The 25,318-nt window shown below is 41.7% G+C and overlaps 1 protein-coding gene across 4 annotated transcripts; it reads right to left on the bottom strand.

Annotated features, from left to right (window-relative positions):
• Positions 1–10,599: 10,599 nt before the first annotated feature.
• LOC111224406 (high affinity cationic amino acid transporter 1-like) lies at positions 10,600–24,163 on the bottom strand. Of its 4 annotated transcripts, none has more exons than XM_022748877.1 (12): positions 24,012–24,163; positions 17,389–17,837; positions 17,145–17,303; positions 16,879–17,050; positions 16,643–16,776; positions 16,333–16,555; positions 14,535–14,674; positions 13,698–13,800; positions 12,979–13,184; positions 12,687–12,838; positions 12,034–12,142; positions 10,600–11,929 (listed from the first exon to the last, which is right to left on the bottom strand). In XM_022748877.1, the coding sequence occupies exons 2-12, from the start codon at positions 17,756–17,758 to the stop codon at positions 11,748–11,750; spliced, it is 1,950 nt and encodes a 649-aa protein (XP_022604598.1). In that variant the 5' UTR covers positions 17,759–17,837; positions 24,012–24,163; the 3' UTR covers positions 10,600–11,747. The 4 variants fall into 4 exon arrangements, with proteins under 4 accessions (XP_022604598.1, XP_022604597.1, XP_022604600.1 ...); XM_022748876.1 differs by having other exon boundaries at positions 17,389–17,803; XM_022748879.1 differs by lacking the exon at positions 14,535–14,674 and adding an exon at positions 14,050–14,186 and having other exon boundaries at positions 17,389–17,803.
• Between the last annotated feature and the right edge of the window lie 1,155 nt (positions 24,164–25,318).

Raw genomic sequence — 25,318 nt, 5'->3', positions numbered from 1 at the left:
GTGGGTTAATCACCAAGACTGGGGCCGCACTTTCTGTTTCAATGTTACATTATTTACTCTGACATAAATGATAGCAATCACAGTCTGTCTAACATATCTGTTCTGACGAATAAAAAATGGATGTGTCGCTTTTACTAATCTCACTAATCTCTAATCTCGCCATTACAAATAACTAATCTCAGACAACCTTCAATCAGTGGTGAAATGGCAGTAAATAGACTAAGAGAGCATCATACTGTATGTGGAAGATGAGTAGATTATAACTCATAATGTGAGTAGGGAGAAATATGGAGTGCAAGTTAGAAGGATGTGTGAGTGACATTGCTATCAAATGCTTTGCACTTCAAAGAGTTTTGGTGCCAAAAGCCAAGCCTCATCCATAATCATTAAGCAAGTCGAAAGGAGACAACTTCTCTGCAGCTCGACAGCGACAAAGACGACGGGATGTTCTCAGAATAGCAAACGATGCAGAGAGAGGAGAAAGCTCTCATGAAATTATTTTCCCACAATAGTCTAAATGGCTTAAAACCATTCTTTGTTTTACAGCATAAGCACAGAAATATGCAGCATGTCGAATGTGCTCTTGTGTTCTCATATTTGAAGCTCTTAATCCCACTGACAAATGAATTATATTACATGAGGAAACTCTTATTTTCCTCTTCTTATCTCTGATGACAAATCATACATTCTGACATCATGTGCTGACACAGTGTGTAAATTTTCACTCTCATTTAAATGACATTTTCATTACATTTCACTTTTACACCAGCTGATCACCATCTCACCTGCAGAGTCCTGGTGGCCCTGGGTGGATACTCCAGCAGCCTGAGCAGACTGGCTTGGGGCCAGGGTTGACCTTTGGCCTGTTTGCTGAACTCTTGTCTTGGCTGCAGGCTGCCTGGTGACTGCCCCTAACCCCAGCTGAGGCCTCAGGGATCTGGGTGATCGGTAGACGCTGCCGCCTTCTTGAGAAACCTGCTGGTGAGGGACATTACCAACACAGTCAGTGTCTTTCACAACAACTGTGATTCCTACAATATGGAATGTAATGATAAACTAGATTGAAGAAAACTCATAAATTGATAAAAGTGGACGACAGTGATTTCTCCAGTATTTAGCGAATGTGATATTTACTGTTAGAATTTCTGTTAGCACATTTAGAAAGTCAAAGCAGTTTCACACATGTAATCTTCTCTTTGGGAGTGACTGATCCTGTTTTTTGTTCTTTAAATTTGTGGAAAGGCACATGCACTCTAAAACTGAGCAAAATATATTATAAATACAATACATTTATATGTATTGATACATGACCAAGGGGTATGCAGCATCTAACTAAAAATCGAGGAATTTCGAATTTCTTGACCAAGGCTCATCCAATTGACTTCAGAGTGTTGAGTGTGAAGTTTTTTGGATGTACAGTTCTTGAGAAAGCTTCAAACATCGCTGCTCTGCATGTTCCTTGATGGGTAGAATTAGGTGGATCTACACAACAAGGGTGTGTGCAGCACCCAGACAACTTAGAGCTGAAACTCAACTGCAACGGCACTATCTACGCTGTGAACTAGACACTATCAGAGTCAAGAGGAGCAGCCGACTCCAGCAGTAACAAAAAGATACCAACTGACGACACACACTGCAGGGCATGTTGCTCAGGACCCGGGGAAGTGCATCGTCGAGTGTGAAGTTGTTTGGATGATGCTCTCAAGAAAGCTTCAAGCTGGATTAACACAGGCCAAGCAATCAGCCCCAACTGACAGGCACATGTTTCAACAGGCACTGCACTTATAGGTGAAATTGACAATTTTTCCTCCCTGCATTAAGCTGTTAAAACTTTTGCATTACTCAGATGTTTTGATAACTTTCTGTTGTATCAAGCTACCAGCATGTAAAGTTATTGCACTTGTGTCGGTTCAACCTATATCCAGTTATATCATGTGAGTATGTCAAATGAAAAGTCAGTTTCTCACCTCTTGGAGATATTTTTCTGGCACATCCTCATGAAAGCTGCCTGACTTCCCGCTCGGCCTTTGAGGGATGGCGCTGTTTGGAGGTTTTACCCCTGTCGCAGCCATGCCTGATGGATGGTACCCTGCCTTCTGCATCTCCTGTCGATATTTGTCAAACAGCAGGTTGGAGGAACATAGCACCGGTGCAGCTTTAGGACCAACCTTTGGATCTTTATGAGCTGGTGGGCTGGAGTAAGAGGATAATCGTAGTGGGTTCGTAGAGGCTTCATGAGGGGCATCCGTGACTTGAGGTTTTGCTGGAGGACTTGCCCGAACATAGGTGATGATTTTCGGTCGGACATTTTTAGGCTTCTGGGGAGAGGAAGACCTCCTGGGTTCATGTTCTCTCTGCGAAGGCATGACAGGTTTGGGGATGCCACTGCTCAACAGCATCTTACCTGGTGGCTTGACTGTTTGACCTAAACCTCTCTGAGGGGAGTCACTACGCTCCAAGCTCAGTGCCCTGATGCCCTGGACCTTAGCTGGAGAACCAGGTGGTCGTCTCTTGGGCGAACAGGAGGTAGTTTTAGAGGAAGTAGGAGTTGCTGGTCGACTGGGGCTTCCCCATGGCTTCCTCCTCTCCAGACTTGAAGAGCTGGAGGTGACGGTGTTCTCAAAAGAGCCCTGCTTTTTTACAGTGTTATCAAAAGAGAGCTGCTTCTTTAAAGTATTCTCAAATGAAGGCTGCTTTTTAAAAGACTTGTCAAAAGAGTTTTGTTTTTTCAATGAGTTATCAAATGATCCTTGTTTCTTCATGGCTTTGGATTGGATTGACGACTGAGTCTCCTTTGTACCTGTTTTGGGCAGGCTTTGGTTCACATCAGGGGCCTCGTCAGCTTGTGTGCTTTTATCCATTTTCGTGTTGCTTTCTTCATGCGATTTCTTTGTGGCGGGTAAAGCCTTGTGCTTAGTACTTCTCCCTTGATCACAATCTCCCTCTGAAATGTTTCTCTGGTTGCTATTCTTCCTGTGCTCATCAGTGACATCCTTACATGGAGCAACGCCACTACTCACTTGTGCCTGCGATCCAACATCCTCTGAGTTAATTGTTGAATTCAAATTAATGTCCACAGCTTTCTGATGTATTGTGCTTTTTCTAGAGGAGAGGGAGGGATGATCGGCTCTTTGAGCTGCAGTGCCTCTCTCAGAGACGGTGTTGCAAGTCTGGGAAGCCAGAGTCAGGTCTTCTGAGATGGTTGAGTAAGGACCAGAGGCAGCATGCCAGGAGTCTGTTGTCTGGGTCTTGCCAACGGTGTCCATAGCAGTGGCCATACTTGAAATGGTGGAAAGACAAGACACAAAGACATCAGTTTCAGAGCTTAACTCAGTCCTGGACACCTCTTTACTCTCTGAGACATGAGAGGCACAGGATTCCTGCTCACTGGCACCATGCAGGAAGGACTTCCTCTCTTCCCTGCTCTTATTATCCATTGTATGTTCTGCTATGGCTTTGCTGCATGATGACGGCTGTTCAAGAAGTTCCTTTCGGTCCGTGAGCCCGACAAAGTCCTCTCCCTCCTCAACAAGGTAGGCCTCCAGCTCCTGACACTCCAGCATCTCAAACTCAGCCAGTTCTGGGTCATCACACTGGGAGTCTGTCCCCCAGATGATGACTTTGTCCTGCTCCGCTGTTTCAGTCGTCAGCCCTGATAGAGTGGCGGTATCGCCCATCCTCCCACCATCCTCCATCCGGATATCATTAGCGTTGGCATCGCCATCAGCCAGCACACCACCCTGCTGGTTGTTGTTCCTTAACTCCCCCTCACTGAAGGGCTCTCCGCGCTCGCACATTGCGATACAGCTCTGAGTTTACAGCACCCTCAAGAGCACTTTAAAAATCAATCATCCATGGCATCAGTTACGAAAAAGTCTGCCCTGCCTACCCATCAAGGAGTCTTAGTGGCACAACTGGAGCCAAGCACTCATTTTCCCATGTCCTTCCGGTATGCCAGTAATCAGAACGTTGAATACCATGTCTAATTTGGAGGATGGGTCTTCATGACATCTGGGCTCCTTATCCTGTATAAAAACAACAAATACCAAATAAAAAGTCCAACAAAATGACAGATGACAGGAGTAATCTCATTCAGTCAAATGACACTTCAGTTTCTTAGTCACTATGAATTGAATTGACAAGGCACGAAATATGAAAGGATTAATTTTATTTATTTTTTGAGAGGCTGAGCTATTGTCAGGGAGCCCAGCACCCCTCTGAAAAGCGCAAAACAATTATTGTTTCTGTTGTGCCTTACTTTTTCAAAAGACAAGGTTCTGAAATCAATTTAAAAAAGGAAATTCCATTATGAAATAAAATCAATGGCTTCTTACTAATTTTAAGTGCATTTTATGATTTGAATTCTATGCTCAACTAGTGAAATCATATGCTCAAAAGAGTATATCACTGTGAGCAATGTAACACAGTCTCACACACATGTACACCATAAATGTATGACTGCAAACAAAACGTAAAACTAGGACAAACCTTTCTAGCGGTTTATTATTTGTCAAAATCCTTTTCTTCACTGACTGAAAGCTGACCCCATTATACATGAAGAATACCATAAAGGTAGAGCATCATTTATCAAGAGGACCAGAGAGGAGAGCAGACTGCTAACGGAATCCCATTAACCCTTGAGGTCAAACAACAAGTTCCACTTACATTCTGACGTTTCTATTAAAGCCACTGCACTGATTTTAACTAGGTTTAACATAAACCAAAGATAGAAAGTTATCGTCCTGCAGCAACACAGAACTGGCTTCTTTGTGTTCCTACTCCCTCCATCTGCATTTGATACCTTAATTTAACAGGCTGTTTAATGTGTCAAAATGCACTATTAGCTCCAGATCACATGATCTCTGCACACCATGAGAGGAACTTGTCAAAGTCAGTCTAAATTTAACTGATGTCTAACCGTAGGCTGGAAAAAAACTGCCACTACCATGTGGGGCTGACTTGCCCTGCTGAGATCATTAGGGGGAAGCTTCTTAAGTCTTTCAAAGAGCTCAAGACTGTCAAAATCAGTTTTGGGTCTTTGTGCACATTGTACTACAACATGGCCACTCATTACCTGCTAAAAGAGCTATATTTACTAATCGCTATAATGAGCAATTATTATCAGCCAGCAGGTGTGTTCATTTGTTTCTGATTAAGCCTATACTGTAAATTAGAGGAGACCACTGGTGCTCCAACCTCTGCAGCCTCCCTCCATCTCTTCAGCCAAAAAAACATAATCGTTTCTGTCAGTGGACTCTTGTACAGGACGGAGAACCTTGACAGACTCTCTGATCTCAGGCAGCAACTCTCTCCCACAAAAGCACCTAAACATGCAGTTTCCACATCGCTACATTTAGTCATTATTCAGCTCTGGTTGTCAAGTTCAGCTATGTAACATAAATTAACCTCCAAGTAAAGAAAAAGCACCTGTTGTCTCTGTTTTTCATTATAATATTTTCCACTAAAGTAGTTTTCTACTTAAGTGGCCTTGATAGCTTTTGTGCCCACCCTCTCATTCCCAACATCAAGAGCTGGAGATAAAATAGGTTTTATTTCTGTTATGCAGAGATTCTTGTTGCTAAAAGGGATGTCATCAGTAATGAATGGAAGAGCAACAAAAACAAAAACTAGCTTGGGGCGAAAGAAGAACTAAACTGGCGAATGTTTGTCCATGTTTGACTCATAAGAAGATTAGCACGAAGCCAAACTGACAACTGCTCCACCTCACCTCTTTGCCCTCCATTTATATCCTAATGAATTCACTAACACAGCAGGAAACAGCTTCTCTTTTCCCTTCTAATGAAAATAGATCTGTGCTGTTGTCTGAAAACAGAGTTTGCTACATGTTTAGCACAAAGGGCGAAAATACATAGCCTACTACAAAAACAACTACAGACCATACACAGCCTAACAAGTTTCCTTGTCTTCTCACCTTTGTATGTCTGGAAGGACACTTAACAGGATGTAAAGCGGCTCCAAAGACAGAAGTTTCTGTTTGCAGCACAGGATAACACTACACTACACTAAATGCTGCCTCAGCACCTGCACTGCAGAACAGAGACCAGGGAATCAGATTCCCCTACACCTGCCTCTCCCCTGCCTCCCTATCAGGTCACACATTGTACTATATGGTACAAACTCCCTCTGGGAAACCAAACATCTGATAGACCTCTGAAAAAGATTTTTACATTAAGCATGTTGCCTGACAGATATGACAAGAGATGACAAATTGGATAAATGAAGTCTTGTTTCAAAGAGTGAAGCTGCAATCTGGTAACAGGATTGCTTCTGCTGCAGCCATGATTGCTTCTCCATCCCTTAAATTGATTTCCAACTTGAAATCAATGCAGTGCAGAACACTGCACAGACACAAGAGTGCTTCAAACAGCATTTATCAGCACAGTGGTGGAATGCTGGATGTGGCTTTCAAACTCTCAAACTTTGCTTTTTTGTTTGTATAATGAGATGTTAATGAAATGATACAGATTCAGATCTAAAATCTAAAGTGATAGGAGTGCAGACAGTATATATGGAAATTCTCAATCTAAGAAGGAAACAACCAACAACAGTAAAATGTAACAATAATACCTTGTAACATCTTGCAGAACCACAAAAATGAAACCTAGTTTGCTTCAAGTAATCTGAAATGCATTACACCTGAGTGCACCTGCCCTACTTTGCTATGTTCGATTGAGTGTTTTTATTTTGGCTCTCTCACCCAGTGCATTTCATCATTTTCTGCTTCACACTCTCTCTTGCTGGATGAAATAAAAGCGTTACAGGGATAATTAAACTTTTTAATTTATCTTAACCTCTTTCTCTGCACAAAATCTCTGGAGAGCTGAGCGTCACAGTCTGGGCGAGAAGGAGCAGGATGCTGTTAGTCTGACTGACTGACTGACTGAAAAAAGTGCAGCACAAGTACCCTGATTGACTGAAGAGATATTCATCGCTTCACCTTAGCCACCCCGATTTCCAATTTCCCACAGCTCTACTGTACACGCAGACTCATTCCTGAACTGGCCCCGTCACTTCCATCCCTTTGTTTTTTCATTCACATTCCCTGCTTGTTTTACTCTCGTGTTTTTTTTTTTTTCCTGCTGCTGCAACAGCTGACATCGTTCCTGTGGTGACACCATGCATGGCACGAGGTAGATTGAGGAAATTTATGTTCGCCCCTACAACACGCTTCCCTGAGCATGTTTCCCCATCCCCCCATTGTTCAGCAGCTCACTCTGCCACCTGCCTCCTGATACGCACCATGATGGCGAGACCTTCATCGGGGCCTCTAGTGAAATCTGTGCTTCCTTGTGCGAGCGCTTGTGTGAGGGTGCGCTGAAAAAGCTTGTTTTTCCTCAGTGAAACAGAAGCTCCTTCATTGTTTTTTTTTTTTGCAGTCGTACAGTAACATTTGAAGCCGTGCAGAGATCAAAGCCCCCATTTGTCCACCAAGCTCCACTTGATGCTTAAACGGGAATCCTCATGAAATATTGAGGATGAATGAAAATGGAGGCACCGTGCCCCCCCCCTCCCCATTTTAATGCTTCGGTGGCCCTGACTTCTTTGTGCAACCAACCAAAGCTCACAATAAGATCATCTGTTGTTGTGAGTTAAAAGAAACTGAAACAGTAGGAAAGGGGTGTGCCTCTGAGGCTGTGAAAGCAAAACTAGGTGCAGAAGCAGCATGCGCGCTGGCAAAATGTTAATGTGACACGGAAATGTAAACGTCTCCTATGTTAATGCACAAACATGTGATATCGACGCCTTTTGTGTTAAATTAGTATCATCACTCAGCTTCCATCTCTGGGTAATTGAGGCCTCGGCGGCTGTGGGTGCTGGCACACAGGGTCCCTCAGCACTTCACTGTGACATCTTACATAATGTAACAAGACTCAGGCCTTGTGGATGACTGTGGTCACTCATGTCCATTCATTCAGCTCATCCTGCCTCGTTCCTCATTTCACAGTCTCTAAATGTGAAGTACTTCCACACACATGATCCTCAAGCAGGAAAAATAGAAAGAAAGAGGAAGGACAGGCTGAGACACAAACATAAGATACAGGTGAACGAACGTGTATATTACAGGGTCTGACCCTTTTACACACACACACACACACACACACACACACACACACACACACACTCAGCCCACCTTTAGTGGTTGGTCAGACTATACCTTTTTTCAGCCTAACAGTATGCAACAGCTATATTAGATTTTACACTCAGGGAGACAATAAGCAGCCGGCTTGAAAATAACAACGTTAATACAAACACCTCCTATAATTGGATCATCCGCAGTCTCTCCAGCAGATGCAGCAGTGTCAATAAATCCAATTCTCGTTGCCGCTGATCTGAGACTGAGAGAGAGAGAGAGAGAGACACACACACACAAAATAGACGCCGTGAAAAGGTATGTCCTTACCGTTAGATTCAGGTAATCCGCCGGAGAGGGGCTGGACGATGAAGAGGACAAGAAGGAGGAGGAGGAGGAGCGACACATCCAACTCGAGCCGTGATGGAGAGCATACAGTCTGCAGCATCGCCGGGAAACGGGGGAGGAGAGGAGAGGAGAGGAGAGGAGAGGAGAGGAGAGGAGACTCAACGCCCATGTCAACATGAGCTCAAGTCGCCCCCTGCAGGTGACATGATCAATTTATTTTACCTTAATCGATTATTTAACCTATAGCTACATAAAGGAACATACACGAAATAAGTAAATCCAGATGTTCCATGTAAATCCAGGTGTTCTAGATAGGTGAGATATTTATTCAGGTCGTTATACAAAAGTGTACTGCATCTGCATTGAAGTGTAAAAACTTTACATAAATAAAATTCCATTATTAGTAGTAATAGGCCTATTTGTAGCAGGGGGAGGAGGAGAAACTGGACAAAACTGTCAATTAGGCACCGTCCACAATATGCATGGGATTTTAATTTTTAATTTAATTTTTTTAGTCAATCCAAACAAATCTTTTCATCAAAAGATGGATTACCATGAAATCTGAATTCATTAATTCAATCATTAATACAAAAATACAATTTTGTCTGAACACAGTGAAAAACAGGAAAGAAATAGCTACACTATAAAACTATCAATGTAACATGCCGGTGGGATGTGCGCACCTAATTTCTCTAAAGAAAAATCAAAAGACAAAGTCAGTGGTTTTAACTTTCAGCATGATTTATTTACAGCAGGAACTATACAAACTGCAACCAATAAGAAGACAACACACGCTGAACAGCTGACCCTCACTGCTCTGATAGTTTTTATAACTTAGCAGCACAATTTATATGTAAAATACTTTCGTTCAGCATGCAAATGTTTAAATACAACAGAGTGTCAGGGACAAAAAGTCACACTGTTTGCGGTTTCATTCGACTGGATGAAGCCTGACACGACTTTTCATGTAACTACAGCACCTTTACCGAAAAAGACATTATCAGTGTCAGTGAAACTGTGCGACTATAAAGGGAGATGATGTTCACCTGATGAATGTCTCTGCCCTGTTCTTTCAAACAAACACATTACATCAAATTTACTGGTAACAGCTACAATACTGCACAGTTCGTATCAGTGTATTTTCTTCACATGATGCTTTTTTTTGGATGAAAGCTGTTGGTTAGTAACTTGAGCAGTAACTTTGAAGCAAAATCAAAACTGTATTTACAAAAACAGACACAAAGTAAAATGTGGAAATTGACATTTCAGGTTATAATGCATGTGATTTTATCATAAAGAACAAACCTTATATGTTTCACTTTGAAATGAGTGCACGGAAAACTGTAATTTTATGCAGCTCAATCTTGTTTGAAAATGCTGCTTCAGTAACTTAAAATGCAACAAAGTTTATTTACAAAGCCTCTAGTGTTTTAAAATTGTAGTTCAATGCTATCAATAGAAAAAATCTACAGCAGCTCTGTCAATAAATAGATCACTGTTTTCACATATAATCCAATTACGTCGAGCAGAATTTGGCTTCAGGTTACATCAATAGTTTTCTCTCTATGGAGCATGAAGAGCGACAAAAATAATGCATCATATTCATTTAAAAAGGGACTCAGTGAAGACATTTTTCACCCCGCTGCATTTCCAGTCTTTAGTGAACACACATAACTCGACGTGTTGCATTCAGATTTTAGCTGCCCTGGGAATCTGCACACACTCACAATCAGCTCTCATTCCCATAATCAGTAAATAACATCTGTCTGATACATTTCCAGACATATTACTGCATGAGGTACTCTGTTACTGTTGGTGCGATATGTTTCTGAATACACAGTTTGAGTTTTCTGGCTTTCTCAAAATGAAAGCGAGTGAGTTTCGCTTTGGAAACCGAAGGTGTTCGGTGCTTCATCCCGTGCGGATGTATGCAAACTAAAAAGTGAAAATGGTACGCAACGTTAAATTTCTCTCATATATTATAAATATAGGCTTTTCAAAATCAAAAGTGTACATTATATACAGACAATACAGTATATATATTTCACAACTGCAGCTGGTTTTAGAGAAATACCCCGAAAGGCTCAACATTCATTTGGGAAATAGGCACTTAAAATACATCCTCTAAAGTATCTGATAAATCAATTCACATTAGCAGCTTTTTTTTTTTTTTTTAAACTGGTTAAAAAAAGTGCAATTCCCTGATGGAGACAACACTGGTGTGTGTGGTGAATGTCTGCCATGAGGAAACCCTCAATCAGCTCAAAGACAAATCCCAGTAACATCAACCCTTTCACAGAGAGTGGGAGAGATACAGTATATCGATAAGAAAGTAGTGTACCAGATTATATATAACACTATGTTGTGTTTTTCTCTGCTAAATAGTCAATGTATAAAATAGGTACAGCTGTCTATATCTTTCCTCAGTAACAAAATGCATTGTTTCCACACACCGTTGTACCTCTAAGGCAAATCTACAACTGTGCGGTGTCTCACAAAAGCCACTCAAGATACAGTGAGATTCTCAGCTATGTTTGAGGATTATTAATTGCTGATTCTTAATTAATGCAATTAATTAAAGTGTGAAATAAAAGAATACGGATTTAAAAAATAATCTTTCATGGGATTTGGACACAGTAGCCGGCACTGTGCCTACTAATGCAGCAAGACGAGTGACAAACATTTACCAGGACATCTGCCAAACGCGAGCAAATTTGCCAAAGGAAAAGATGAGCCTAATTTCATTAAAAAGCTTTTGTAATTCATTTAAGGTCTTTTGTGTAAACAGCCAACATGCAGAAATGTTGAGCAATTTCAAGGAGGGAGAGCAGTAACATAAGCTGAACTCTCAAAAAGTTCAAGTTCAAATAAGTTATTTAAAAAAAAAAAAAAGAATGGGGATCATCATATCATTCTGATATACTGTGGATTAAGCAACCAAAATAAAGTTTTAAATTTAAAAGATTATTTGTACTGTACAGCTTGTACATACCTTGAAAAAACGTCATACCTGTGGTTTTGCCTTTGGTTGCTCTCCACAGCTTGATTTGTTTTTTGAGCTAAAATCTTGGTTTTCAGACGTATGGAGATTCATCTTGTCTCTCTCTTTTTTTTTTTTTTATCTTTTTTTTGTCTTTTACCAAATTAAACACTATATTTGGTTGGAATTAGGAATCAACTCAAAGCTCTGAGGGAACAGGTGCATATTAGGTCTCCATACTGTATATCCCCTGGATTTGTAGCTATTTCTGAGAGTTTGACACGTCGATGTTTGGAGCCAGAGTGGATTAGTGAACCTCCCGTTTCCTCAGGAATCTTCGTCGTCGTCGTCGTCGTCTCCGGTGGCGTTCTGTGTGTTGTGGAAGAAGGCCTGCTTCTCTGTGCCCATCGGCTCTCCTTTTATTGTGCAGTTTGGCGGGTAGGCGTCAGAACTGGTCAACACTGCCTCCGCGCTGTTTCGGATTCCGTAGCCGAAGTAGATGATGAAACCTACAAATGGCGTAGAGATGATTACACAAAGATACATTCATTTTTAACAGCACGAGGACAGTAAGAGATAATATCTGACATTGTTGGTCAAAAATCCAAAGCACCTAAGGCCATCCAGATGGTGAAGCGCAGCCAGGTCCCTCTGTCGAGCTGCATCATCAGGTACACGTTGACAAACATACTAATGACTGGGATAAAGGGCAGCAGGGGAACCTGTGAGGAGAGCCGTGTGCATATTTAATGAGTAATAACATTACAACTTTAGACAGAAAAGATACACTCGGAGTATAAAGTGACGGGAAACACCTCAGCCTGGTTTATTTGGTTATAGCCAATGGACTTGAAAAATGAACAACTTTGCATTTATTCCAAATAAATTTCAAAAGCCTTGACATACATTTAAGGTTATTTCATATTTTCCAAGCAGCCATTGTGTTCCATTCATCTCATTACTGCCTGAAAAATGTTTTAGCGTGTGTTCACTTTGATGGAAAACTAAATTCGAGAAACTTTCAGGCTCCTGCAATTTGATTTAAATAATTAACTGAACCAAACAGAATGCAACCAATTAAAAAAACTTATGGTGTACTTTGTAAACAGTCTGCAATAATGTCAAGTAAACACAATTTGCAGTGTAAAAGATGTGTAGTCATTTACAGCAAATCCCCCTTTAATTGTTTTGTGCTGTGCTTTTAAAGTGGTCACAGTGCAGAAGTTTAGCTGTTTAACTCTTGGGTGAAAGAACACACTCCACTACCTTGAAGGCGAGCTTGGTCTTGCTCTGTGGCTGTCTGCACACAATGAAGGTGAGAATCAGACAGACCAGCATGATAACACTGAGGACGCTCAGTGACCAGGTTGCCAGCCCTCCTTGAACAGCTACAACACTGAAGACACACACCAGAACACCTGAGTGGAAATAATAATAATTAAAAAAAAAACAAAAAAAAAAAAACATTAAAGAGAGAACATCAGATGGTTTACTGTATCAGTGATCAGGTGACTTATTCAGGCACTTTCACCCAGTTTTCTCTGGCCTTGTCTCTCACCAAGTATACTAGTGCAAATGTTGACAGCAAAGCCAGACAGCGGGGACGGCTCTGTGTTTGAAGGGAACAGGAGATTCTTCAAGGTGAAGCGATCCTCCGGCTGTGGTAGCATGTCGGTGTTCCCCTCGCTGTAAGTCTCGACGATTTCGGGCTCGTCCTGAGTGTTGGCCATCTCATACGCCACGTTGGGCTGTTCAGGCTGGTACCTTCAGACGGCAAAACAGACAGTCAAAACCTCAACTCCCAAAACCGCTGTTTTCTATGTTAAATATGCTACAAGTGTTTAGGATCACTGTAATCTACTGTAATATGCGTAAATTACATGAAATGCATGAAATACATGAACTGTATTTTGGGCTGACACACTTTAATAAGGCTGGAGATAGATGAGGTAGGAGCTTCTAAATTATTATCTGTTAATAATTAAAATTATATTGAACTTTGATAAACTCTCAGTGTCTGTTCTCATCCTCAAAGACTCTACGATCCTGTCTTTGAAGACTACTTTTCATATCACCGACAGCTCAGATCAGTCATCTAGAAAAAAAATGAAACTGAAACACTTGCACACACATTTAGATTAACTGCTCTGATTGACCTCTGACTGGGGATTTCCTCCTCAGTCTGAGGATGGACAAATATGGTGTTGTTCAGCCTGGTAATCCTCTAGAGGCCAGTCAAGCTTAGGCGGGATGTATAAGCACAGAGATGAGGACTACCTGAGGACCAGCACACAGGCAGCAACCAGAGTGTAGGCCAGCAAGGTGCCAATGGACATGAGGTCAACCAGGTCTTTCAAGTCAAAGAGGAACGCCATCACAGCTGCAGGACACACAGGACAAGAACACACATCATTAAGAGGACAGACTCCTTCAAGTTAATCAATAAAGTCATAAAAATCATAAAGCACATTCACCACAATATAATGCAGATAGTTTCAGAGTTTTTACATTTTTCTATTTTTAGAAAATCTGTAAATTTTTTAAAAACAGCTCCATTCATTTACAACCCCACACCATCCTCCTTCCACAAGGTGGCACTGTTGCCTTTGGCCTCGTCTCTGCTACCTACCAGACATAAGCCCTGCCACAAAGGTGGAGATGATGGGCGTCTTCCTCTCGCTGACACGTGCCAGAAACGAGAAGAGCAGACCGTCGCAAGCCATAGCAAAGATAATGCGTGGGAGCGGAAACATGGAGCCAAGGAGACTAAGCCAAGGATGAAGGAGGAAGAAGGAGGAGGAGGAGGAGGAGGAGGAGGCAGAGAATTATAACTTGGAGAAATGTTCCTGAACCCTGGTTTCTCACACAAGGCCTCAACTGCAGCCACTCTCTGCAGCCTGACATCCTGATAAACAACACAGCAGGCTGTACTGAGGATGTTACGCCGCCAGATTTTTACAAGGCAACAATATTAAATTTGCAGGACTATCTTTTTTTTCTGTGTCACCATATTGGTTTTGGCTGAGTGCTTGTGCTGAGGCCGTGTGCACCAAGAGTCTTTTAGGGCTCTGACAAGAACCCCGACCAGTTAGTAGGTTTAGATGGTGACCTCACCTGCCACAACACCTGATGTTACTGTAGCTGTTAGAGGGGCTTTGGTTCGTGGGCTGATTTTAGCCAAACATTTGAAGAGAAGGCCATCTTCTGCCATGGCCCAGATCACTCTGGGCATTGGGAACATGGAGCCTAGTAAACTAGTAGGGGAGAGAGAGAAAAAGCATGCCGTGCAAGTGAAGGCACATGGTTAGAACAGGGGTGTCTGGATAAATTAAGAATAGCAAATAAAAACCAAAAACACACCAATTCCTTTTTATATAATTGCTCTATGTATATACACTGCATGGCCAAAAAGTATGTGAACACCTGATTGCTGAACATCTCATATATTGTGTTATAACAGCCTCCACTCTTCTGGAAAGGCTTTTCACAAGATTTTTAAGATTCACTCCCTTTCAGCCACTAAAGCAGAAACCAATGTTGCACTTCTGTGGGATTCATCAGCATTGTAATTCATCCCAAAGGTCTTAGATCGGGTTGAGGTCAGGGCTCTCTGAAGGTCATGTTCTTCTACACTGAACTCAAGATAGAAAAGAATGTTTTTATGTCATGTTGAAACAGGAAAGGGACTTCCATAAAAATGGCTGGAAGCATACTTCTGTGCACGCTACTTGTTTGCTGTAGCATTAAGATTTTCCTTAACTGGAACTGGAACCAATAAAAAAACAGCCCCAGACCAGAAGTAAATAAAAATTAAACAGCTGTGTGTCCACATACATCTGGCAAACAGATCATCCAAGGCATTGCAAATTAGCTTAAGCTATCATAATATCCCTTACAAAAAATCTAGCCACATTTTTGGGACTAAAATTAGTCCTTAAAAGACTAAAAATCAAGATAACCTGTGGTGTTAGACCACCGACACAATGGAGCAGTGTTTTAATGTGTCGCTGCCCATTTTGTTTGCTCTCATGCACGAGGACGCACGTGAATGAGAAGCCATCAACGCCAAAATTTAACGCATATATACTGTGTCAGTGTTAGGCTATATATTCGATGTATTCAAGTGAATGAGAAAGTGGTCTCGCACTTTTGGACCCACTGTATATGTATGTGTATGTTCTATATGCATGTGTGTATGTACGTGCATGGCTGTAGGTATGTATATGCATGATAGTACGCATTGTATGTGCATGTAGCGGTATATACAGTATGTACAGTATGTGTAAATGAAGAATTCAATGTTGGCGTAGACAGTTTCTCACACACATGCATGCAGGTGACACGATAAGAACTCCTGCCAATGGCTTCACACTGCTCCACTGATGTACAGGTGGCTGTACAGTAACACACCAAGAAACACAATGTTTGTCCCAACAAAGCACAAAAAAAGATGACAGCCAGTATGTTACATGAATATAAACAATACAAAAATGCAAATATTTTCTGATGAAGGAAATGTATTCAACACTTTTGTTAAACCTCATGAATTCACACAGTTCCAGTAAGTAAACGTAAACTCAGTGTAAACAGAAACTTTGTTTCAAAGAAAAACTCCACAGGGGTCCGTGGAGTAACAGCATTAAATAATATCATCAGCTGTGTTTCATAGCAATCTACTTTAAAGAAATCATACACAAGATTCCCTCTCAGTGGATCAGCTCCACAATCTGTCATCTGGTACCCATGAAAATCCATGAAGGGTTTTACAACCAAATTAAACAGAAGAGAATACAGTAAACTAATATTCTACACTCAGTGTACTGGACATGAATTATTCACTCTTAAAAATGCATGCAGAATAATTACAAGTCCTCTCTGACTTGTCGTGCTGAGAGGCAGAAGAGCCTCTTACCTGGTCGACAAGGCGCATAAAGAGCCAACGGCCACTGCATAAGTGGCTCCCTCCCAGCCCACATAGTAAAAGGCCACCGGCAGAGGACTGTTCTTGTCCAGCATGTAGTAAGGCATCATGACGGTGAGGGCTGCGGACACGCCGAAGTATGCCACAAAACAGATAAGGAGCGAGGCCACAATCCCAACAGGAATGGCCCTCTGGGGATTCTTCACTTCTTCTCCTGGGGAGGAAAAATAACTGCACACGTTAGGAGGATGGGGCTCATGTGTGTTGATTATCAGGGTATTTATTATATATTTCCTCTCACCCGTAGTGGCGATGCAGTCAAACCCTACGAAGGCATAAAAACAGGTGGCGGCACCAGAAAGGACGCCAGAAAACCCAAAAGGCATGAAGCCGCCTTCACCAAGACTTTCCTTTGATGGTAAGGAATCCGACACACTGGAGGGGAAAAAAAAAACAAAAAAAAACATTTGATTGTTTAAAACTCTGGCATATCATTAGGAATTCACAATTTGGGAATAAGCGTTTCATTTCACCCACTTGAGGCTGGAGTTGGTGGTGGCATTGAGGATTTCTTCAGGGTTCAAGCTCCAGTTTTTCAGGTTTCCTTTGACCAATCCAGAGATGATCACAAAGAGCAGCACCAGTATATTGATGCAGGTGAATACTTTATTTACCAATGCTGACTCCTTCACTCCAAATACAAGCAGTCCTGCAAGCAAATCCAAAAGACAATGTGAAAGATGAACGCCTATAACAGAAAAAAAAAAAGATGAAACAGAAGATTTATCCGAGCTGCTCCTGACCTGTCAGAGTGAGTATGATGAAGACAGCAAATATGTCTGGGTACTCTGCCAGGACACCCGGGGCGTTCATAGTCATGTACCGTCTGCAAAATTCCTCAATATGCTTTCCAATCAGCTCATCAAAGGTTGCGCTCCATGCTCTGGCCACACTTGAAGTTCCTGTGCAGAGGAGAGTATTTATGTAAACTGAGCAATATCTGGTGTAGCGGCCAACTCCTTTCCTTCCTGATTTAAAGTGTCTCACCAATGACATAAGAGAGGATGAGGTTCCAGCCCGTGATAAAGGCCCACAGTTCTCCGACCGTCACATAGCTATAGAGGTAAGCCGAGCCAGTTTTGGGAACACGGGCTCCAAACTCGGCGTAGCACAGACCGGCCAGGACAGAAGCCAGGGCAGCAATGAGGAAGGAGAGGACGATGGCAGGCCCAGAGCTGCTCCGGGCTACGGCACCAGCGAGCACATAGACGCCAGCGCCTAGCGTACTGCCAACACCCAGGGCCACCAAGTCGAACGTGTTGAGGCATCGACACAAGCGGGACTCGTCTGTGTTACAGTCCACAACCTTCACCCGCAGCAGCTGCTTCCCGATGCCTTTTAATGTCGCCAGAATCATCCTGGCAGGCGCTCTGTACCGAAAGCTCTACAGCAGATACTTTACCTGTTGGCACAACAGGATAGGAGTGTTGAGATTACTGTGCATGTGTAAAAAGACAAAGAAAAAGAATTATGGTGCTGTTCCAGTTCGGTATTACTTCCTGTTAAACATGCATCTATCTTTGAGGTTCTGTTTGATTAATACCAATAAATCAATAATTACAAAGTGCTGATGTATAATATGATGCATGTATAATTTTTTTTAAATGAAAGCTTTTTGCCCAGGGGTCGCACAAGCAGGTCACCATCTACTTATTTGATTTGGTATAGATTTTATGCCAGATACCCTTCCTGATGCAACCTGGATTTGGGCCAGGGATTGAACCAGCTACTCAGGGATCAGGGGCCAACCTGCTCTACCACCTGAGCCACAGCCCACAGTCAGCATTTACAAAGAAGACACTCCTAAATTCCATTGCTAACTTTGTGTTCAGACATAGAAGACGGTGGTATGAGAATCTGGACGCTATCACAAGACGAGATCATAACTGCCGGTGTGTTTTGCATCTTGATGGGCGTATACCCATTGTAACGCACAAGCTTATTCGTCCTCATCCACAAGAATGATACAAAGTCTTAATTCAATGAAGAGTTGTTGCTGAAATTCAGATTGACATTGATATAAGCCATAGATCACACAACAAGCTGTATCAGGACACAGGAAATGAACATACACGTGCGGGCGAGTCTGACTTCTTCACACCTAAAGTAGTACGACATACTATTAGCATGGACTGGACCACATGAGTACCACAGGATGTTCATACGAACACACATTTTAGTTTATCAAATTTTGTCAAACGATTAAAAATATATACTACCCATTTATATTTGTAGAAGTGTGGCTCCCTCTCGTTATATTGCTTAGAAAATGGTTCTGATCAGGTTGTTTTTGTGGGAGCAGGGCTCTACGTCTAAATCGGGTAAAGTCAGCTTCATACTCACTGGTGCTGAATCTGCATACCCTCATACAAGTTTTACTGGTACTAACACAGCTCCTGATTGGACATGAATTAACATATTTGTCGTCAGTATGCAATATGTTGTTCACTCACTTAATTACAATTATCAGCTATTAATTTTGATTGCTGCAGGTTAGACTGACAGCAGAGGAGCCTGCTTGAGATGACTTCTCTTTCATCAATTAGAAACATGCCAAACAATCACATGACCATTATTGTTTCCAGACACTGTCATGCTTTATATCTCACTGTTATTATGTAATGAGAAAACACAAAGAGGTACACCACGCCATGATGTTGCCAGTCATTCCAGAACAGCATTATCTCTTAAATAAATTACATTGTGATGTCTTCTAAAAATCGTGGCCGTCCAAGATCCAATTTCCAAAAGCCTCTTCTACAACAGCACAGCAGAGACAGATATAGATCTGCCCAGCAATACAGACAAATACTCACAATCACAACACAATACAGAACAGGATCTTCTGTCTTCACTGATGATCTCAGTTTCTCTACTTTCAGTTCATAAATCCACTCCAACACTTTCTCCGGAGTGCAGCTGTAGACTAATGGTCCATGTTTCAGACGGACAGAGCCGAGAGAGACGTTTACATGCGGTGGTTTCGCACGTGACACAGACGCCTCTTAGTGTACAAACCATTCAGGTGTCCAGCTCACAAATAGAACAGTGACACATCACATGGCCGCAGGACTCAGACTCTCAGAGCAGCTGTGACGACAGCCATATTCCACGGGCACGGGGACTGACTGACTCTGGCAGCCGCTATCGATTATCATCGAGTCATGAACACAAGAGGGCTCAAAAAAATGTGACTTGATTGTGTTCCGTTTCACCCTTTTACAGCAGGAATACAGTCATTTTACATAAAATGAAAAAGACTTAGGGTGCTGATTATAAATTTGCCCTGTATTAGGAATTTTAAAATCAAATGAGACAAATTAATCATGTGCTTTGCGAATATGAAGGCGCAGAGGAGTATTCCTGCTACATATCAGCCAGTTTGGATTTGTGCAAAACATTCTTTCCAGGAAAACGAGGTTCAAGGACTGAATGAGCCATAGCTGTAGTTGAACAGCTTTGTTCTGTCTGTTGTCTGGGTTATGATGACCGGGACAGTTGGTGCCAGACATTTCATTAGGCCAAAAGTTTGGTTGGACCAACTTGTGGAAGCCAAAACAACCCCTTGTGAATGTACGTGTATTCAAACCTGCATCTGTTAACTAACACACACCTCTCACATCTGTCAAAACTGTCAACAGAAACAGGGCATTAAAAAAAAAAAAAAAAAAATGTCCTTTTACATTGCGTAAGGGAGAACATTTGTCACATCGCAGCCCGGGCAAAAGGGGCAAGAACAGCGAGAGGTTCAGGACTCACCACAGGCATATATTGTAGCGTGCACATGATGTGACATTAGTGGCTGAGCTAAAAAAGGGTGGGCAGGAAAGGACCCTGCCCTCTTCTCAGCCAATCACTGAACTCACCATCTGCTCATGACACACAGAGGCATGGGGGTGAATTTGGAATAGCAGCCAGTCACATGCACTTCACTATTTGGCCGTGGGCAAAATACTTTTGCTCCTTCAAATGTCTTTTAAGATAGCTGTGACATTGTTTATTATTTACTATGACGCATGAGGAAGCAAGCCACAGCCACAATAAGACCTCAATCACAACTCAAATATAATATGTAGAAAATACATCTGAGGTCACATTTAAAAATTAGTATGACTTGGATTCACAAGCATTGATTCTCTCCATGTAAAGTGATGTCAAAGATAACATTACATTCTTATAATATAGTTGACGTGCACTCAGTCATTAATACTGGACCTGCTTATTTGTGTTGACTGAATGCAAATGATGCTGCAAATGTTGCATCCATTACATACGCAACACACGAACACCTGCAGAACCACCTGTGTCTGGGAAAACACATTATCTACAGATTTGAGTTCGCAACTTGACATTTTTCTCACATGAATCAGAGACATGCTGCCGTCTGTCTTAGACTGCAATTTCCCCCCTGCATGAATTCAAAAGACGGCGGCGGCACAGAGCCAATTTAGAAAACCGCCGTGCTTCCACTTGGCATGCGAAGGGTATTTAGCAGCACTTCAAAAAGCCCACCTGCCCTGGTGGTGTAACTGGTGGATGGAGCAAACAAAGTGACATGTGAGGGCGATCATAAAACAGACAGCTCACACCAGTCAAACAAACTTTCCTTTCCAGGGATTTAGGCCTTAGTGGCACCTCTAGGGCCACAATGACCTTGTAACATTAAAGCTACGCAGGACAAAAACATCCATTGGAAAAGGAACAACTGCTTCTACTATTTTCTGAGCTGTACTGTGATGTTCATACCTTCACAGGCCTCAAAGTCGGTCTTGAATACCCATGTAATGTTTATTGCCCTTATGGAAGAAAAAAAAAAGACAATTACTTAGACTTAAAACTAAAACAATCCTCAATCCTCCTTGCATGGCGCACACAGATTAATGTTCACTGAGGCCTGAATATCTCATATATTATTTGACTGGTACTGTAACTGTGCATAACCACATACTGTGCATAACTATATGTTACACGATTGATCGACACCGCAGCACTTGACTAGTTCAAGTCCATATCCTGCAGTTGTGAAAATGTTATTTATTTTTGTGCTAAATATTAGCACAAAAATATCTATTTCAATCCTCATGATACCCATCATATGATGACCGTTAGTAACCTTTAGTATGTACGTATAATCTACAGTGCCTCTCACACATACGAAGGGCAGCCAATAATAGTATCGTGCGTGATGGAGATTGTGAGATGTTGACACCCTGGTTGAAAGCCAGGTGCCGTGTCAAAAAAAAAAACAATAAAAAAAAAAACCAGTCCCCTGTTAGAGCTCAGCTGACATGACCTTGCAGGCTTCTCTCTGATTCAGTGTTTACATTCTGTACCTCCCTCATCGCTCTGTGATTTTAGATTAAGTTATAAAAGTCAGAGTGACAGAAAAAAAAGCAAAAAGAGCATTGATCCCCGAAACATTTCTGATTGGCATTTCTAGCTACATACTCACATATGTATGTGCTGTAAAAAAGTTGAGGTGTCCCTGATTTGCAGTGTCTGACCACTGGCTGGCACAATGCCCATAAAATTACTCTGAAATATTAGAAAAAAAAAAAAAAAAAATTAATTTATTAATTTGGCAGGTGGTCACACCGGTTATTTAAAATGCACAAATGCTTGTTTGAATTAATTTGCATCTGTTTAACAAAGACTATTGAGCCTAATTGGCCGACATGTAATTTTTACATTTCTTTTCTAACTTTTCTGCAGACAAAATTGTTGTTCATTTCCAAACTGAACTCAGGTGCAAACACGGAGCCCCAAATAAACACTAATCACTACAGATTTATAATAAAACCACTGACTTTTTTCTTTTACTGTTTTACCATGGTCACAAGATTTCAGTGTTAGGTCAAAAAGTACATTGTGAAAGAGTGTTAAAGCTTAAAGCTACACCAGAACAGAAGTGAACACCTCCTCATTAAAGTGAATGATGGCGGCGCAATGAGGATCAACATACATGGAGGGTTTTACATACGTAGCCAATATTAGCCTAATATGTTGCCCCGACTGCTCTTCAAACCTTATGTCTGGTTTTTATTTAATCAGGAAAGTGTACAGTGTAGCAGACTTAAAACATGAGAAAGCACAATAGCCCATTCGCTATCACATCAGCAGATGGACTGACTGGATGCACTAAAGACCTTTCTGAGATCAAACTTGCGCTACCAAATTTTACATCGGACTCAATTATCAGCTGTGCGGAAAAAAAGATTTATTTTATTCTGCTAAGTTTATAATTATAACAGTTTTCTTGGTGACTTTCTGAAACGACAGATCTTTAAAGGATAGGTTATATTTTTTCTTTATCTACTAAAGTGTACTGAAAGATTCCCTGAGTTTTTTTTTCTGCAGTGTTTTCTTGCTGAGCTACAGGTACAGGGAAAGTAACACAGTAAAAGATACCAATCTTATTTGAGTAACTCAGACTTCTCAAGCCTCTTGTTAGCTTTGGCTAAGAAGTTGAAATTCATTTTTGCACGTCTCTTACACTGGAAATGCATTAGGAAGGGATTCTGTTCCTGGCCAGTAAGAATCAGATGATCACAAAGACCAGAGACACATTAGATGTACATGTGGGAATTTGAGTAGTTTTAAGACACATTAGAAAAAATGGAGACCAAAACTTTAACAATTACCACATGAAATAAATTTGGCCTCTTTAGCCTGAAAAGATCCGTCTGTCAACTTTGCTTTTAATATTCTGATATTGTCGGACATCTATTGATCAACAGGATCTGATTTTGTGAAACTGATTCAGATGAACTGATGAGTATTTATTTGAATTTGTTCAGTTTGAACTCTGCATGATTAATGTTTAACTTATTATACACACAGGGATTGTTTACAGATGTTCACAAAATTGGGCCAACATGCATTTGTCTGCATGAAAAAAAATTGATCAAAAAGATATTTTGTGCAAAAAGATAATTTAATTGAAATACCCAAAGCTTCACAAAGTAACAAAATACATTCTAAGGCTGTTAAGACATAAGTTTCATCAACGTCTTTATTATCTGGCCACATTAACATCTGGATCTGGACTCATAATAAAATAAAACATTTCATTAAGTCATATAACAATGCTAAATATGTGCAAGACGTTTTGTTTGTGTACAGTGTGGGTTCGCGTGAGTTCAACCCCACACCACTGGTGAAAATGACACTCCTGAAATTCTGTGGCGCTATAAAAGGCAATGTTTCTCCTCACGCTCAAACTCGGTATTTTAAAACTGTAAACAACCGCACAAAACTTCTTATTATTCTCCCTCTATCAGTGCATCGTCAGTGGAGATTTTTTTCGCGCCCCCCTCGGCTACTTTTAACGTCTCCTCTGCTGGTATGAATAGAAAAAGTACAGTAGCTGCTCTCAGATGCTCCCAGGTTATGTTGCATCAGCCGGATTGTTCCTGGTTCCTTTCAGACCATGTGCACCGCTTCCTCATGGACTACTGAGGAATACGCATGGCACAGACGCCACCATGTTGGTGGTGTTGCTTTTTTCTTTCTTTTGACAAATGGCTAAATCCTTTACAAATGCAACACCTCTCTAGAAACAACTTTAATTTCAAAGAAAGAGCCTCGTTTTTAAACTTTAAACGTCTTACCTTCTTTAAGAAATCGCCGGCCACTAAGAAGCTGCCGCCACAGTTTGCGCGACTCAGCTTTAGACAACAGTCGCATGAAACGCTCTCATCGGCCTGACACTTGAAACAGATGGTTTGTTGAGAAGGATATTACACACGCGTACGGAGGTGTAGCCCTCACACGGACAGTGGGGTGTCCGCCCGGCTGTTTGCGTGAGACTCCACCCGATTCTTAAAAAGAATATCAGATTACAAGTGTTACTTTTTTATTTTTTTTCTGCAGGGACGAGCTGCAACCATCAGGTGGCGCTCTTTACAAGCAAATGTCCCCATCAACTCCTCATGTGTGTCTCCTTGAGGCATCCTGGATGGTGATCAGACACAGCAACGCACCCTGTAGTCATGTCTTAATTTAAAATTTGGCTCTGTATCAGTATGCGCATCTTTCCCCGCTGTTCCTCCTTTCCTTTCATTGTTGCATACAAAGAATTCACATTAACACAGGATGATTATGGATTGCTTGTGAAGTCGCAAAACTCTCAGTGGGGAGAAGCAAAGCTGCTACGCTTACCATTCTCTGCGTTTCCTGCTGTGGCTGTGGAGCAGCACCATGTCGTGATGCACCAGGATTTGGGATTATGAATATAAGGGGGGGGGATCCAGTAGTCACCACAGACTGTTCAGCAGAAAGAAAAATGAAGCCACACTAGTCATGACTAAGCTCCATCCGGCCCTGGATGGAGAGTTTCCTTCCATCTGGATCAGTCATTTTGAGGCCTTGCTGAAACTAACTGCAGAGGTTGCTGAGATCAGCGGGGTATTGGCTGCTTCATGATTCCCTTCTTTGCTTTGACTATAACTACTACATGTATCAAAGCTTGCTAAGACATAATTGGTAACAGAAGTGCTGTATACGCTGCCTTATCTGACATTTCTAGATTTACGGTTGACTGCCGCTCACCCTGTGGGCCAATTGTGGATGGCCTTGATAAATGGGAGTCAGCGCTCTAAGGTGATTTTGAAGTAATGCAGTTCCTGTGGGACTTGGAGAAGGAAGTACTTCATAAGAAATACTTGCACGTTCTCCCTTCTCCAGATATTGCTGCATTTTGCTCCTTTTAGATACAGTATCTTTACATTGCTGGTTAATCGTTTCCCACCCCACGGACTTATCTTAACCGCTTTCATGAATGACAGCCAGTTGATTCTGTGTTAATGCAGTTCTTACTATAGGCGTGCTGGTGTTTCCCAGCTCTGGTTCTCAGGAGCTTGAGTACTGATGGTTTTCATTCAAGCCGTTTAATGAGGACTGAATAGACATGAGACAC

This window comes from Seriola dumerili, unplaced genomic scaffold (genome assembly GCF_002260705.1).
Source record: "Seriola dumerili isolate Sdu_G_001 unplaced genomic scaffold, Sdu_1.0 BDQW01000134.1, whole genome shotgun sequence".
In the NCBI taxonomy this organism is placed as follows: domain Eukaryota; kingdom Metazoa; phylum Chordata; class Actinopteri; order Carangiformes; family Carangidae; genus Seriola; species Seriola dumerili.
Note: the sequence above shows the minus strand (reverse complement) of the source record. Positions and strands in the feature narration are given on the sequence as shown.

Coding starts and splice junctions, on each gene's coding strand:
- LOC111224406 (XM_022748877.1), bottom strand. CDS start 17,758: ATGATTCTGGCGACATTAAAAGGCATCGGGAAGCAGCTGCTGCGGGTG. Junction 16,556..16,642: donor TGACTGCATCGCCACTACGG/GTGAGAGGAAAT, acceptor TTTCCTCCCCAG/GAGAAGAAGTGAAGAATCCC. Junction 12,143..12,686: donor AGACCAAGCTCGCCTTCAAG/GTAGTGGAGTGT, acceptor CTCTCCTCACAG/GTTCCCCTGCTGCCCTTTAT.